The sequence below is a fragment of the Dreissena polymorpha genome, chromosome 4 (genome assembly GCF_020536995.1).
Source record: "Dreissena polymorpha isolate Duluth1 chromosome 4, UMN_Dpol_1.0, whole genome shotgun sequence".
In the NCBI taxonomy this organism is placed as follows: domain Eukaryota; kingdom Metazoa; phylum Mollusca; class Bivalvia; order Myida; family Dreissenidae; genus Dreissena; species Dreissena polymorpha.
In genome coordinates this window covers 76,058,168-76,070,092 of record NC_068358.1, presented here as the reverse complement: position 1 = coordinate 76,070,092, position 11,925 = coordinate 76,058,168, and the positions used below count along the sequence as shown (strand labels likewise).

General features: G+C 35.5%; 1 protein-coding gene and 1 long non-coding RNA gene across 13 annotated transcripts in view; one reads left to right on the top strand and one right to left on the bottom strand.

Annotated features, from left to right (window-relative positions):
- The window catches only part of LOC127877442 (uncharacterized), a 48,138-nt gene that overhangs the window by 4,706 nt on the left and 31,507 nt on the right, over positions 1–11,925 (top strand). For 2 of the 12 annotated variants that reach the window (XM_052423331.1, XM_052423324.1), the window contains exons 2-6: positions 1,322–1,419; positions 7,324–7,775; positions 8,432–8,660; positions 9,719–9,769; positions 11,001–11,154. In XM_052423331.1, the coding sequence (XP_052279291.1) occupies positions 1,351–1,419; positions 7,324–7,775; positions 8,432–8,660; positions 9,719–9,769; positions 11,001–11,154 (955 nt within the window). In that variant the 5' untranslated portion in view covers positions 1,322–1,350. Of the gene's footprint in view, positions 1–1,199; positions 1,420–1,583; positions 1,682–1,845; positions 1,944–3,133; positions 3,211–7,323; positions 7,776–8,431; positions 8,661–9,718; positions 9,770–11,000; positions 11,155–11,925 lie in introns of those variants that run through there. The other 10 variants (XR_008048438.1, XM_052423322.1, XM_052423326.1 and 7 more) reach the window with 9 other exon arrangements.
- On the bottom strand, positions 166–1,974 carry LOC127877453 (uncharacterized). Its single transcript, XR_008048441.1, has 3 exons — positions 1,875–1,974; positions 1,613–1,711; positions 166–1,449 (listed from the first exon to the last, which is right to left on the bottom strand). It is a non-coding gene; the product is annotated as an uncharacterized LOC127877453 (long non-coding RNA).

Below are 11,925 nucleotides of genomic sequence, written 5' to 3'. Positions count from 1 at the left end.
CTGCGTTCCAAAAAGAAAGCACACATAATTTATTAGAGATTTTCTTTTGCCTGTTTTGATTTTTAATGACAATTCAATAGACATGATATAAGTGTTATTAATGTACAAATATTTACATACTACGGATTACCGTTAGTGCCACCGTGGTTACACATTAAAATCCAGAGAGCGACAATGCGATAGTACGATAGTACGATGGCGACAATGAAATACTACGATGGCGACAATACGATAGTTCGATTGCGACAAAGCGATTGTACGATGACGACAATGCGACAATGCGATGGCGACAGTGCGATAGTACGATGGCATGGTCCCCATCGTACTATCGATTTATCGTACTGTCGTCATCGTATAAACGCATTGTGTTGTCGCACTGTCGTCATCGTATTATCGCATTGCATGTCGCCATCGTACTATCGCATTGTCGCATTGTTGCTATCGTAGTATCGCACTGTCGCAATCGTATTGTCGCACTGTTGTCATCGTATTATCGTACTATCCAATTGTCGCCATCGTACTATCGCACTGTCGCCATCGTATTGTCGCACTGTCGTCATCGTATTATCGTATTGTCGCCATCGTACTATTGCGTTAACGGTTATCGTACTGTCGTCATCGTATTATCGCATTGTCGCCATCGCACTGTCGCACTATCGCATTGTCGCCCTCTGGATTTTAATGTGTAACTACGATGTCCCTATCGGTATTCCGTACCATGTTAATTGTACGTCCCCACTACAATGTACAACCAACTTCCAAATATTGATTTGCCACAAAATACGATCTCCGTGATCCCATATTTAGGGAATTTGCATAAGAAGTATGAGGTCGAATGTTCGAGCTCAACACGATGAACGGTCTGACATGGCAGGTTGCCACCACAACATATAGTTGAATTGAGGGGTAGCGATTGCCTTATTGCCAAGCGCCCAGCATGTGTCAAAACTTGCTGGCCCATAATCAAGAGACATTCTAATAAACAAACGCTCTATTCTTATAAACATGAACAAGAATGCGCTTTGACAATGCCTGCTATACGCTAATTAATGAAACGGGTATATTTATGTAATACAAGCAATCTCATGTTTGGTGAATATACATCAAGAGACATTCTGATAAATAAACGCTTTACTCTTATATTTATGAACAGGAATGCGCGTTGACAAATCCTGTAATAATTGTATGAAAAGGGTACATTAATACCGGCAATCTTAATTTTGTTGAATGTACATTAATCAACGACACATAGGAACGGGGGCTGAACGGCGGTTATCTTATACATTATTTTTGAATAGCAACAAATACGTTTTGGTTTCAGGAAATACCGGTATACAAAGACTTGCTCACATGGGCGACCTTTGTTCAACATCCATTCCGGTGCATTCGAACTTGGTTAGTGGTAACCATACTGGACAGGTAGGGATTTCTTCACGTTCCCCCACACATCTAAAGCAAAATTGCACAACATAATTATATAAAGGTGAGTTTAAAAATACGCTGCTGAAAATTTCAACCATATTAAAATGCGTCTTTATCTTATACATTATTTTTGAATAGCAACAAATACGTTTTGGTTTCAGGAAATACCGGTATACAAAGACTTGCTCACATGGGCGACCTTTGTTCAACATCCATTCCGGTGCATTCGAACTTGGTTAGTGGTAACCATACTGGACAGGTAGGGATTTCTTCACGTACCCCCACACATCTAAAGCAAAATTGCACAACATAATTATATAAAGGCGAGTTTAAAAATACGCTGCTGAAAATTTCAACCATATTAAAATGCGTCTTTATCTTATACATTATTTTTGAATAGCAACAAATACGTTTTGGTTTCAGGAAATACCGGTATACAAAGACTTGCTCACATGGGCGACCTTTGTTCAACATCAATTCCGGTGCATTCGAACTTGGTTAGTGGTAACCATACTGGACAGGTAGGGATTTCTTCACGTACCCCCACACATCTAAAGCAAAATTGCACAACATAATTATATAAAGGTGAGTTTAAAAATACGCTGCTGAAAAGTTCAACCATATTAAAATGCGTCTCAAATTTCGCTAGTTTAGTATGTAAATAAGGAACGAGTGTTGGGACACACTCCGTGTCGACACATTATGCAGCTTCATTCAATGAAATTAACACATACATTTCGAAACACTCTTGATCTACAAGGCCGAAACGAAGCTTGTATACGCGCCTATTGAGTGGATTTTGACCACCTTCAACTCGGAAAAATAGCCGAGTACCGGTAAATGCGCGCACGTTACAACTGTAACACTTTTAAGATCGCGTATCAGATATTTCTGCAGAAGCTATCAAATGGTGATGCTACTTTTTTCTGATAAAGTGCCTCACTCTAGTAAATAATGTAATGTGTGCCCTCTGGTCGACTATCGCATGTTCCTCTTTCCTTTACCATTCATATAGATTTGGCCACCCCTATATTTTAAAATTTATGACATTTTTATTTATTAAACTTTAGTTAATCAAATGTTTTCTGAAAATGCTATCTCATAAATATTGTGTTTGTTCAAACCAATTGAAATCCATGTTTAATTGGAAAAAATGTACAAAAAAAGTCAGCAAAAAAAAAAGATTCAACTTTTGAATATAAGCCAATCATTTTGAATATATGCTTTTTTAATTATTGAATCGGTTATAAAAGTCTATAAAAGGCGTGTCGAATGACTCTCACATAAATTATTTAAAAAAAAATGTGTTTTCCTTTCGAATTGATAACGGAACAAATTGCCATGAAATATAAATATAACAAAACAGGGTGCCTTCCTAGAATTTTCCTGTTACGTAGCACATATTTAACTAGTTTTTAATTCATTTTGTTTGAAAGACATAATATTTTAAGTTTAAAGACTACTTCTTTTAAAAATGATGTTAATCCAGTTTGAAAAGTCAACGTAACTCTTAAAGTTGCTCAATATACCAGTACAGAGAAAGATGCTGATGCCGAGCATACAATAACCCTAAACTTCTTATGTTTACTGTAACATGACAGTGCAGAAGGTCTATATCAGTCTTAACGCTATAACGTTATAAAACATAGGGCGAGTCGTTATGGGGCGAGTTGTTAAGGGGGCGAGTCGTTACATTACCGAACAGTGTGGTAGCGGAAATTCCAACCAGGAAGCGAAATTCGTATCACCAATGAAAACAACATGGAAGTTTAAAAAGTGAAACTAAATGTCATTGCAATTGCATTTCTTAAGTTTCTAAAGTTTTGTTGACAATATGCATTTATAAGTCCATAAATCGCTGTTTAAGATATTCGTTAAATATAGCATGACATTTTGACTTTGAAAGTTATAGGCAATCATTGTTCGTATTGAATCCTTTGAGTTTTTATGAGTAGCGAAACATCAAACAGCTCAAAATTCTTCCCGGTGTAGCGCGCTACTGTAAACGCAAAAAAAACGTTTTAAATCCCATTTTGTGTCTAAAAAATTGAGTTCAATCAACGTAATTCATCACAGCAAACATTTAAATAATTAGTGTAAATAATTTGAAATACCAACTGAGCACCTTTGTTAAGTTTTCGATCCTTAACCTATACATAGGCACTAAAAAAATCTACCAGCTAGTAGGAGGGCTAAAAAGAAAAAAACTATAACCGTCAACTTTAAATTGTGTGTGTTTTAACATGGTGCTTCAATACAGTTTTTTTCTGCTAATTTGTAAAAAAGGCCGTAAAACAGACCCAATTCCAAAGCAACCCAGCTAGCATGTAACGTTCAAATAACGTTACGCTTAAGTTCTATTTAGGTTATGATCACACCGAATGTTCCCAGAACATTTTCAGAACGTTTTAACAAAAATTTAACTATCAGTATTCGTAACTTAGTTTAGTTATATAAAATATATGTTATGAAAGTCACATTTGAATGGTATATTTTTACGATCCTAGGATGTATTGATGGACTTTAAAAATGTAACGTTTCTGTAACGTTCTTCCCACGTTTTTGTCGGAACGTTATCGGGAAACCAAATGTCAACGTTACATTCCTAACGTTCACAGAACGTAATAAGAACGTATAAAAATCACACAATATAAAGATCTACATTACATATGTTTTCATAAATAATTTGACTTTTTTATTTTTTACAAAATACGGTTATAAATAGATGTGCATTTTGACCCGTTTGTGTATCTTCCAATGTTTGCAAGCGCAATTTACTTGTTATCTAAACTGTCGCGAACTGCGATTAATTATACCTTGGGTGTGGATGCTGGATCTGATATCTGATATTGTTTGAGAGAGAGAGATTAAATGTGCTCTGTTGTGAGAGAGATGACATTTTCGGGCTGTTTATGTTGTGAATGTTGTTAAGTGTGGGTCTGTTTGGTGATTGTGGACAAAATTGTAGTTAGAATTTAATTTGGAATATATTGTGAAACTTGTGGTTAAATACATAAATATAAAATACCATTAAAAAGGTACAATAAAGATCAAGAACATAATCAAAGTGTTTTGTTATAAGTTTAACCAATGTTGCAAGTAAATGAAATACAGTCCGAACAGTTATTCTGCAAGAACAACTAGGAAAATCTCGCTACATAAACCAGCAGATCTCCCGCGTGCGCGCCACTCGATTCATTGACCTACTGGCCAATTGGATTTTCAAACTTTGCTGTTATTGAATGTAAACCTTTGTGTTTTAAAATAAGAGAAGTTGGAACAAACAATCGACGACAAACAGCAGTTTGCGAGGTAGGTTTTAATTGTTATTTCAATTTGTAATATTAAAATTGATATCATTATGCACTTGCTTGATATTCAAATTCGGAATTATGGGGAAACTCGTACCATGGAGACTTCGTACCACTTTTGAATATACAATCGTTCAAAGTCATTTTTTGGTAGCAATTTGTTGTTGAAAACACTCTTGAAAACACATGTAATTACGTGGAAAAAAAAATGTACACTTCAACACCGTTATTTCGAACACCAATAATCCGAATTCACCATTGATTGAAAAAGAAATAAAATGCAACATTTTATCTTAACCTCAATAATTAATCTTATTAAATTCTAAAATTAAAATACATAATTATGTAAAATGTTGTTTATTGGTCATAATTTGATTTAAAAAAATCAAATTTAGTTTTGAATTGATACAGTCATAAAATTCATTATTAAATTTAAAGATGTTGTAACGCTTGATTATTTTACCATGTATGATAGAAAATTCGATTTCATATATGTGTATGTTCAAGATGACGCACATATATGTGTTTTCTTGGTGTTATTCATGCGGTACATGTATGACATGTCTTGCCATTTTTTGTCCGTTTTATTTATAAAAAAACACAGTTGGTCATTCTGATGTTTTTTGTACTTCCAGGACAACTGGAAAGACACCGAACAGATCCGGTTTCAAGACAAACAATAACAACAATGTGATGATATATATATTTGTATAAATTACATTCATGCAATAAACTTGTGTAGAATAAAAATGTGTTGCTTTTCAACCTCAATATGAAAGTTAGATTTAGGTTTGTTTTAGGTTAAATGATAACCTTATTCCGTAACGTTTCGGGACCGTTAAGCGAACCATACATTTTAACGTTAGGAGAACGTTGCTGTGCAATGTTTCTGGAACATTTGGGCTAACGTTACGATAACGTTCTAAGAACGTTTTTGTGCAAGCTGGGAAACTGACCCAATCTCAAACCGTAATTATAACAAAAATTCCCAATTTCCAAAAGAAATTTTTTTTTTTATTTTTTTTAGAAAAAAAGTGTCTTTTGACTAATGATTATAAGACTATACACTGTAACTCCAATATAAAGCGCTCCGTTATAACGCTGAATCCAATATAACGCGGAGGGTGCTTGGATCCCCTTTTTTCTCCAACCTTCCATTTGATTTCTGATTCAAATCCGTTTTATGCAACTTCATGTATTTTCAGACAATTCAAAGATGGCGGCAATCACAGTCATGTTGATTGCTTTATTCAACCGTCCGTTGAACCGATTATAATCGCCTCGAGGTTAAACAACACCAACAGCTAATTGGTGTTAATCTGTTGTGTAATGTCAAGAAAGGTGTGAAAAACTCGCGTGTCAGTGTTTATTACATGTATTCCTCATCAGAGCGGTTCAGTGCGATAATTTCCATAAGTTAAGTGCACGCGGGATAGTTATACAATTTAAGTAATTCAAAACGATTGAAACATCTCATACTTTGATAAGGTTGCAGTTTGACTATATTAAATGAGCGGCTGTGAAATATACTGCCTACTGTATAAAACAACTTTTTCTGTCATTTCATTATCATTCTAGTATTATGTCATTTAATCTTTCAGTTCGTGTATAAGAAATTAAATAATGCAGACGATTTATTTACATGCGAACGCAGTGTACCGGCAATTGTTAACAGAGTTTCACTTTCATTTTCGCGCGGTATCAGAAAGTACCCGGGAAACACGTTTTTTGCATGCGTATGACGCAATAAAACAATTTTTTGTACATGAGTCGTATTGCATTCAATCTTAATTTAAAGTCGCTCGTCCAATGAAAGCTCTGCCCCATAATGCACTGTTCTCTTAACACTTCTGAAAATGGCATATATGCGAACGGTTGTGTTTACGAATTTCTTAAACATATATCGTCATTAATGTTCAAGATTATTATTTTTAAGTTATGTTGTAATTTCATTGGATTATCGGATAAATGTGCACATAAGAAAAGCGGTATGTATACTGTTATCGATACGATTCGGTTAATATGCATGTATTTGCGTCAACACAGCATGGCAATATACATGACCTATATTATAGGCTATTCTATACCCGTTTTTTTTTTATAGCGCCCTGCAGTAAATGAGCTCAAAACCTATAACGCGGATCCGTTATAACGCTGTTTCGCGGCTTGGACCCCATTGACCGCGCTATATTGGAGTTACAGTGTATCTCAATTTTATTTATTAACCATCCTACAAAATATATATTTGGGTCCTTTTTATTGATAAAAAATTTCAGAATTTGCTACTTTTATCGATAAAAAATCCCAATTTGTCCAGTCTCCTTTTCCCAATGTTTCGTGATCATGAACTTGAGCAAGGTGTTGACACTCATTAATAAATTGAGCAAAAACTCAAAGTTGAGTAAAAAAATCATCTAGAGCATGTTTGTGATTCTAGGCCCTCAATGTCTTATTTTAAACTTCTTTCCAGTTAATCTTACTCTAGTCAGGTGAGCAATTCTGAGCCATCAAGGCCCTCTGAAATTTTCATGGGTTTTTAAACATCAGATTTCTGTTTTGTTATTTTTTCATAATATTTCAATGGTTTTAGTTTCAGGATGTAGGATGTATAATGGGAGTTGCAGCATCCATAAATGAGATATATTCACGAGAACAGCAGCATTCTGACACTGATCCTGATGTGTACCCAGAAATAAACAAGAAAAACCATACATCCAGTACTGAAGACTCTAAACATCAGAATCCAGAAATAATGGCGCACCACCCTCGCCTGGGTTCCAGACCATCTGTCCTCCTCGGGAAAGTTGAAAAACAGAACCTGGACGATGAACTAGAGCTTGAACAGACTGTTCTGCAAAGCAATAAAAAGCTGAGTGCTGTCTTTAAAGGGTTTGAGAAAGCAGAGAAATATTTGGAGAATAAAGGGCCGCAGCATTTTGGGCCCTTGTACAAGTTGCTGCATGACAATTTTGTTACTGTCTTCACTGATTTTCAAAAGAATGATGAGCGTACTGTCATGGCTAACAAATTGGCTAGATCCCAGTAAGTGGTTTTTAGCATCATTCAAATTATGTATGATACAAGTTGTATTCAAATGTATTTCTACCTTTAAATGTATGAAATAGACCTTTAGATTACAATGGTGTTTTGTACATTATTATATACCTATCAGAGATAATCCTATGTTAAATCATTTTCTGTATTTAATGGCTGCAAGCACTTGACAATTGAATGAGTCTATTCATGCTAACCTCATATTGACGTATGACATAAAAATGTATATGTTTGTGTAGTTCTACAGTTAAAAATCATTGGTCTATAAAGGTTTATAGAATCATATATTGAGTACTACAGTAAATCAAAATTTGCTGTGGCGTATTGGATATGGTGTCCGCCTAGCGACCGGGAGGTCACGGGTTTGATCCCCACTGTGGGAGCGTTCTTTAGATCTACCCCATTGACACCAAGTACTGGATCTAACCCAGGAAATGAAATCAAGAGCGTTTCAATTAAGCCTTAGGCTATCTATGCAATCAAGCTAAAATAAATAGGTTTTAAACTAAATCAAGATTGGTCTATATAGGTTTATAGAAGTATATATTGAGTACTGCAATAAATAAAGATAGGTCTAAAAGGGTTATTGAAATTGTGATTATTGAGTACTACAACAGTAACTAAATCAAGATTGGTTTATATAGGTTTATAGAAGCAGTTATTGAGTACTACGACTACATACTAGATGAGTTAGACATTGAGGCTGTACAGAATGCCTTCATCCAGGAGCTTCATGGTTTTGACGAGAACCCGCCCAGTGAAAATATCAAGGAAGGATACAGCCTTGTGCTTACCATCAGAGAAATCCTCTGGAACTACTCTGACAGCAGCTACCGCTTCTCAGAGACAGTTTCACAGTCAATCATGCTAAAGGCAAGTACTTAAATGAGTCTCGTGTTGGGAAACCGTGCTTCTATTCATTTGCATAAAATGTAGTTCCAGAGTAGCCTGTGCACTCACTTTTTGCTAAAAAGATACTTCCTTTCAACAAAAAATACCAGAAAAGCAAAAGTGTTGTCCCTAATTATGCAAATCTGGAAGATGCATAATGCACATGCATTAAGCCCTGTTTTCCTGTACAAGACTTTAATGTTTCAACTGTTATTGTGTGAACTGTTTGAGAAGGTATATGTATGTTGAAAGATTTATTTTGTAATCTCATGGTATAGTAAGAATGCTCTGAAAGAAAGGATCACACAAAACATTTTTAATTTGTTTTTTGCCATTGAGTGTACTGTGCTAAATCCACAACTGCAATCAGTTCACATACTTGTAGTGACAATACGTTGTTTGTTGAAGGCATCTCTTACTATTTTGCATATATTTGGCATGTCATAAATTGTAACAAATATTTTGACACTTAATTTTCCCCCGCCAGAGGCGGAGTGATATTGTTTTGGCGTTGTCCATCTTTCCGTCCGTCCGTCCGTCTTTCCGTCCATCCCTCCGTCCGGCACTTTTGTGTCCGGAGCCATATTTTGGAAGTGCTTTGGCGGATTTCATTGAAACTTGGTATGAGTATATATATGGATAAGAGGATGATGCCTGCCAAATGGCATTGTAAACAATCTGTCAATAACGCAGTTATGGCCCTTTGTATCTTGAAAAAAAGCTTTTTTGTGTCCAGAGCCATATCTTGGAAGTGCTTTGGGGTATTTCATTGAAACTTGGTATGAGTATATATATGGCTAAGAGGATGATGCACGCCAAATGGCATTGTAAACCATTGGATAATAACGGAGTTATGGCCCTTTGTATCTTGAAAAAATGCTTTTTTGAGTGTCAAATATAACACTTTTGTGTCCAGAAGCATATTGGCTGGGGATATCAATTCAATGAATTTGCTTGTTGATAATTCATTTTCATAGTGGGCTAACAATTGTTGTTTTTGATTAAGCCATTTACCCATGTTAATGTGTCTTTTTTTACAGAAGCTGGTTCATGACCTTGAAGTGATCTTTGAAGAGGAATTTGATGACATGGTACTTTTTTGTTTATTTTCTTATCATAGATTCAAACTGTAATTTCTAGTGCAAAATTTTTGAAGAAGTCTGTTTTAATACCTGTATAGATGTTTCTGAATTAAGAATAACAAAGTTAAGGATTGTATATGGTGAAATGTGTGTGCTGCTGTTACAATGATTGAAAGAGATTTAAGAAAGCCTTGCAGGAACAATAAAATTAATATATTGTACATAAATATTTTCTGTGATGTTCTTAATCTGAATGAATTTGGTAGTGCTTTCACAACTTATTTCCACAAAGGCTTCACTATAAATTCCATCCATCAGAAACTTGAAATATACAGAAAATGTGCTTAAGGTGAAAACATGCGCTGCTTTCCCTGTATTTAAAAAATATACTAGAGAAGTCGCTTGCATGAGAGTGAGAGGCATTAATCATTGCCCTTGTCAGTCTGTACATAGGTCCTGAAGCTTGTGTTTTGAAATCCTCTTTAAATGCTGAGAGGGTCCTGCTAAAACCTTTTCAGAGGTAACCCTTAATGTGTAGAAAGGACTTCTTTGCAATTCTTTTTTGCAGAATTATGGCCCTTTGTTTTTTCATTATATAATATATAATTGCTTGAATGTGTGTTTTCTGCACCTAACGAATGTTTGGATCTTGCTCAATCATTTGCAGTTGAATAACATTAATTTGTAGATGATTTTAATAAAGGAAATTGATTGAATCGCTTGTTGGCAAAAATTATTGCACTTTGTCTGATTTCCCACAATCGAGTATATAGTCCTTAACTCTGCTTTAAAAACCTATTGGATCTCGCTCAGACTTCCACAGTTGAATAATCTGAATTTGTAGATAACTAAAAAGAATGGAATTTACGCTGAGTTTTGGTAGAATTATGGCCAATGGTGTCTTCATCCGCTTTAGAATGTATTATCCCCAAACAAAAGTTTTTAAGTCCTCTTTGACAACTGGTTGTTTTTCGCTGATACAGTTGAATGACCTTATCATGTAGATGATCCTTAAGAAAGTGGCAGTTTTGGCTGAATTGTGGTCTTTTTTTTTTCATCTAAATAATTGATTGTGGATGTGTCGTCAAAGAGTTGTGGGGGGGGGGATCAGTGTCTGTGACACATTTCTATTTTGTTTTTAAGTATACCCTGTTCATTTACTATATATTTGTTTATTTATGCAAATTTTTTTTATTATCAAAACTACCCTTGACTAAATACCTTAACTTCTTTTCCACAGAATGAACCTCTTGAGGGTTTAGACCTGTTTGCCTTCAATTCTGCAGTAGGCATTCTCCACAACTGTGCTCGCAATCCAAATGTGGACAAGAGTCTGTTTAGGAACGTAAACACAATAGAAGTGCTGACCAAATACCTCCAGTCTAGCCTTGTCTGTAAGTGATGATAGAAGTGCTGAGAAAATACCTCCAGTCTAACCTTGTCTGTAAGTGATGATAGAAGTGCTGACAAAATACCTCCAGTCTAGCCATGTATGTAAGTGATGATAGAAATGCTGACAAAATACCTCCTGTCTAGCCTTGTCTGTAAGTGATGATAGAAGTGTTGACAAAATACCTCCAGTCTAGCCTTGTCTGTAAGTGATGATAGAAGTGTTGACAAAATACCTCCAGTCTAGCCTTGTCTATAAGTGTTGATAGAAATGCTGACAAAATACCTCCTGTCTAGCCTTGTCTGTAAGTGATGATAGAAGTGCTGACAAAATACCTCCTGTCTAGCCTTGTCTGTAAGTGATGATAGAAGTGTTGACAAAATACCTTCAGTCTAGCCTTGTCTGTAAGTGATGATAGAAGTGCTGAAAAAATACCTCCAGTCTAACCTTGTCTGTAAGTGATGATAGAAGTGCTGACAAAATACCTCCAGTCTAGCCTTGTCTGTAAGTGATGATAGAAGTGCTGACAAAATACCTCCAGTCTAACCTTGTCTGTAAGTGATGATAGAAGTGCTGACAAAATACCTCCAGTCTAGCCTTGTCTGTAAGTGATGATAGAGGTGCTGACAAAATACCTCCAGTCAAGCCTTGTCTGTAAGTGATGATAGAAGTGCTGACAAAATACCTCCAGTCGAGCCTTGTCTGTAAGTGATGATAAAAGTGCTGACAAAATACCTCCAGTCTAGCCGTGTCTGTAAGTGATGATAGAAGTTCT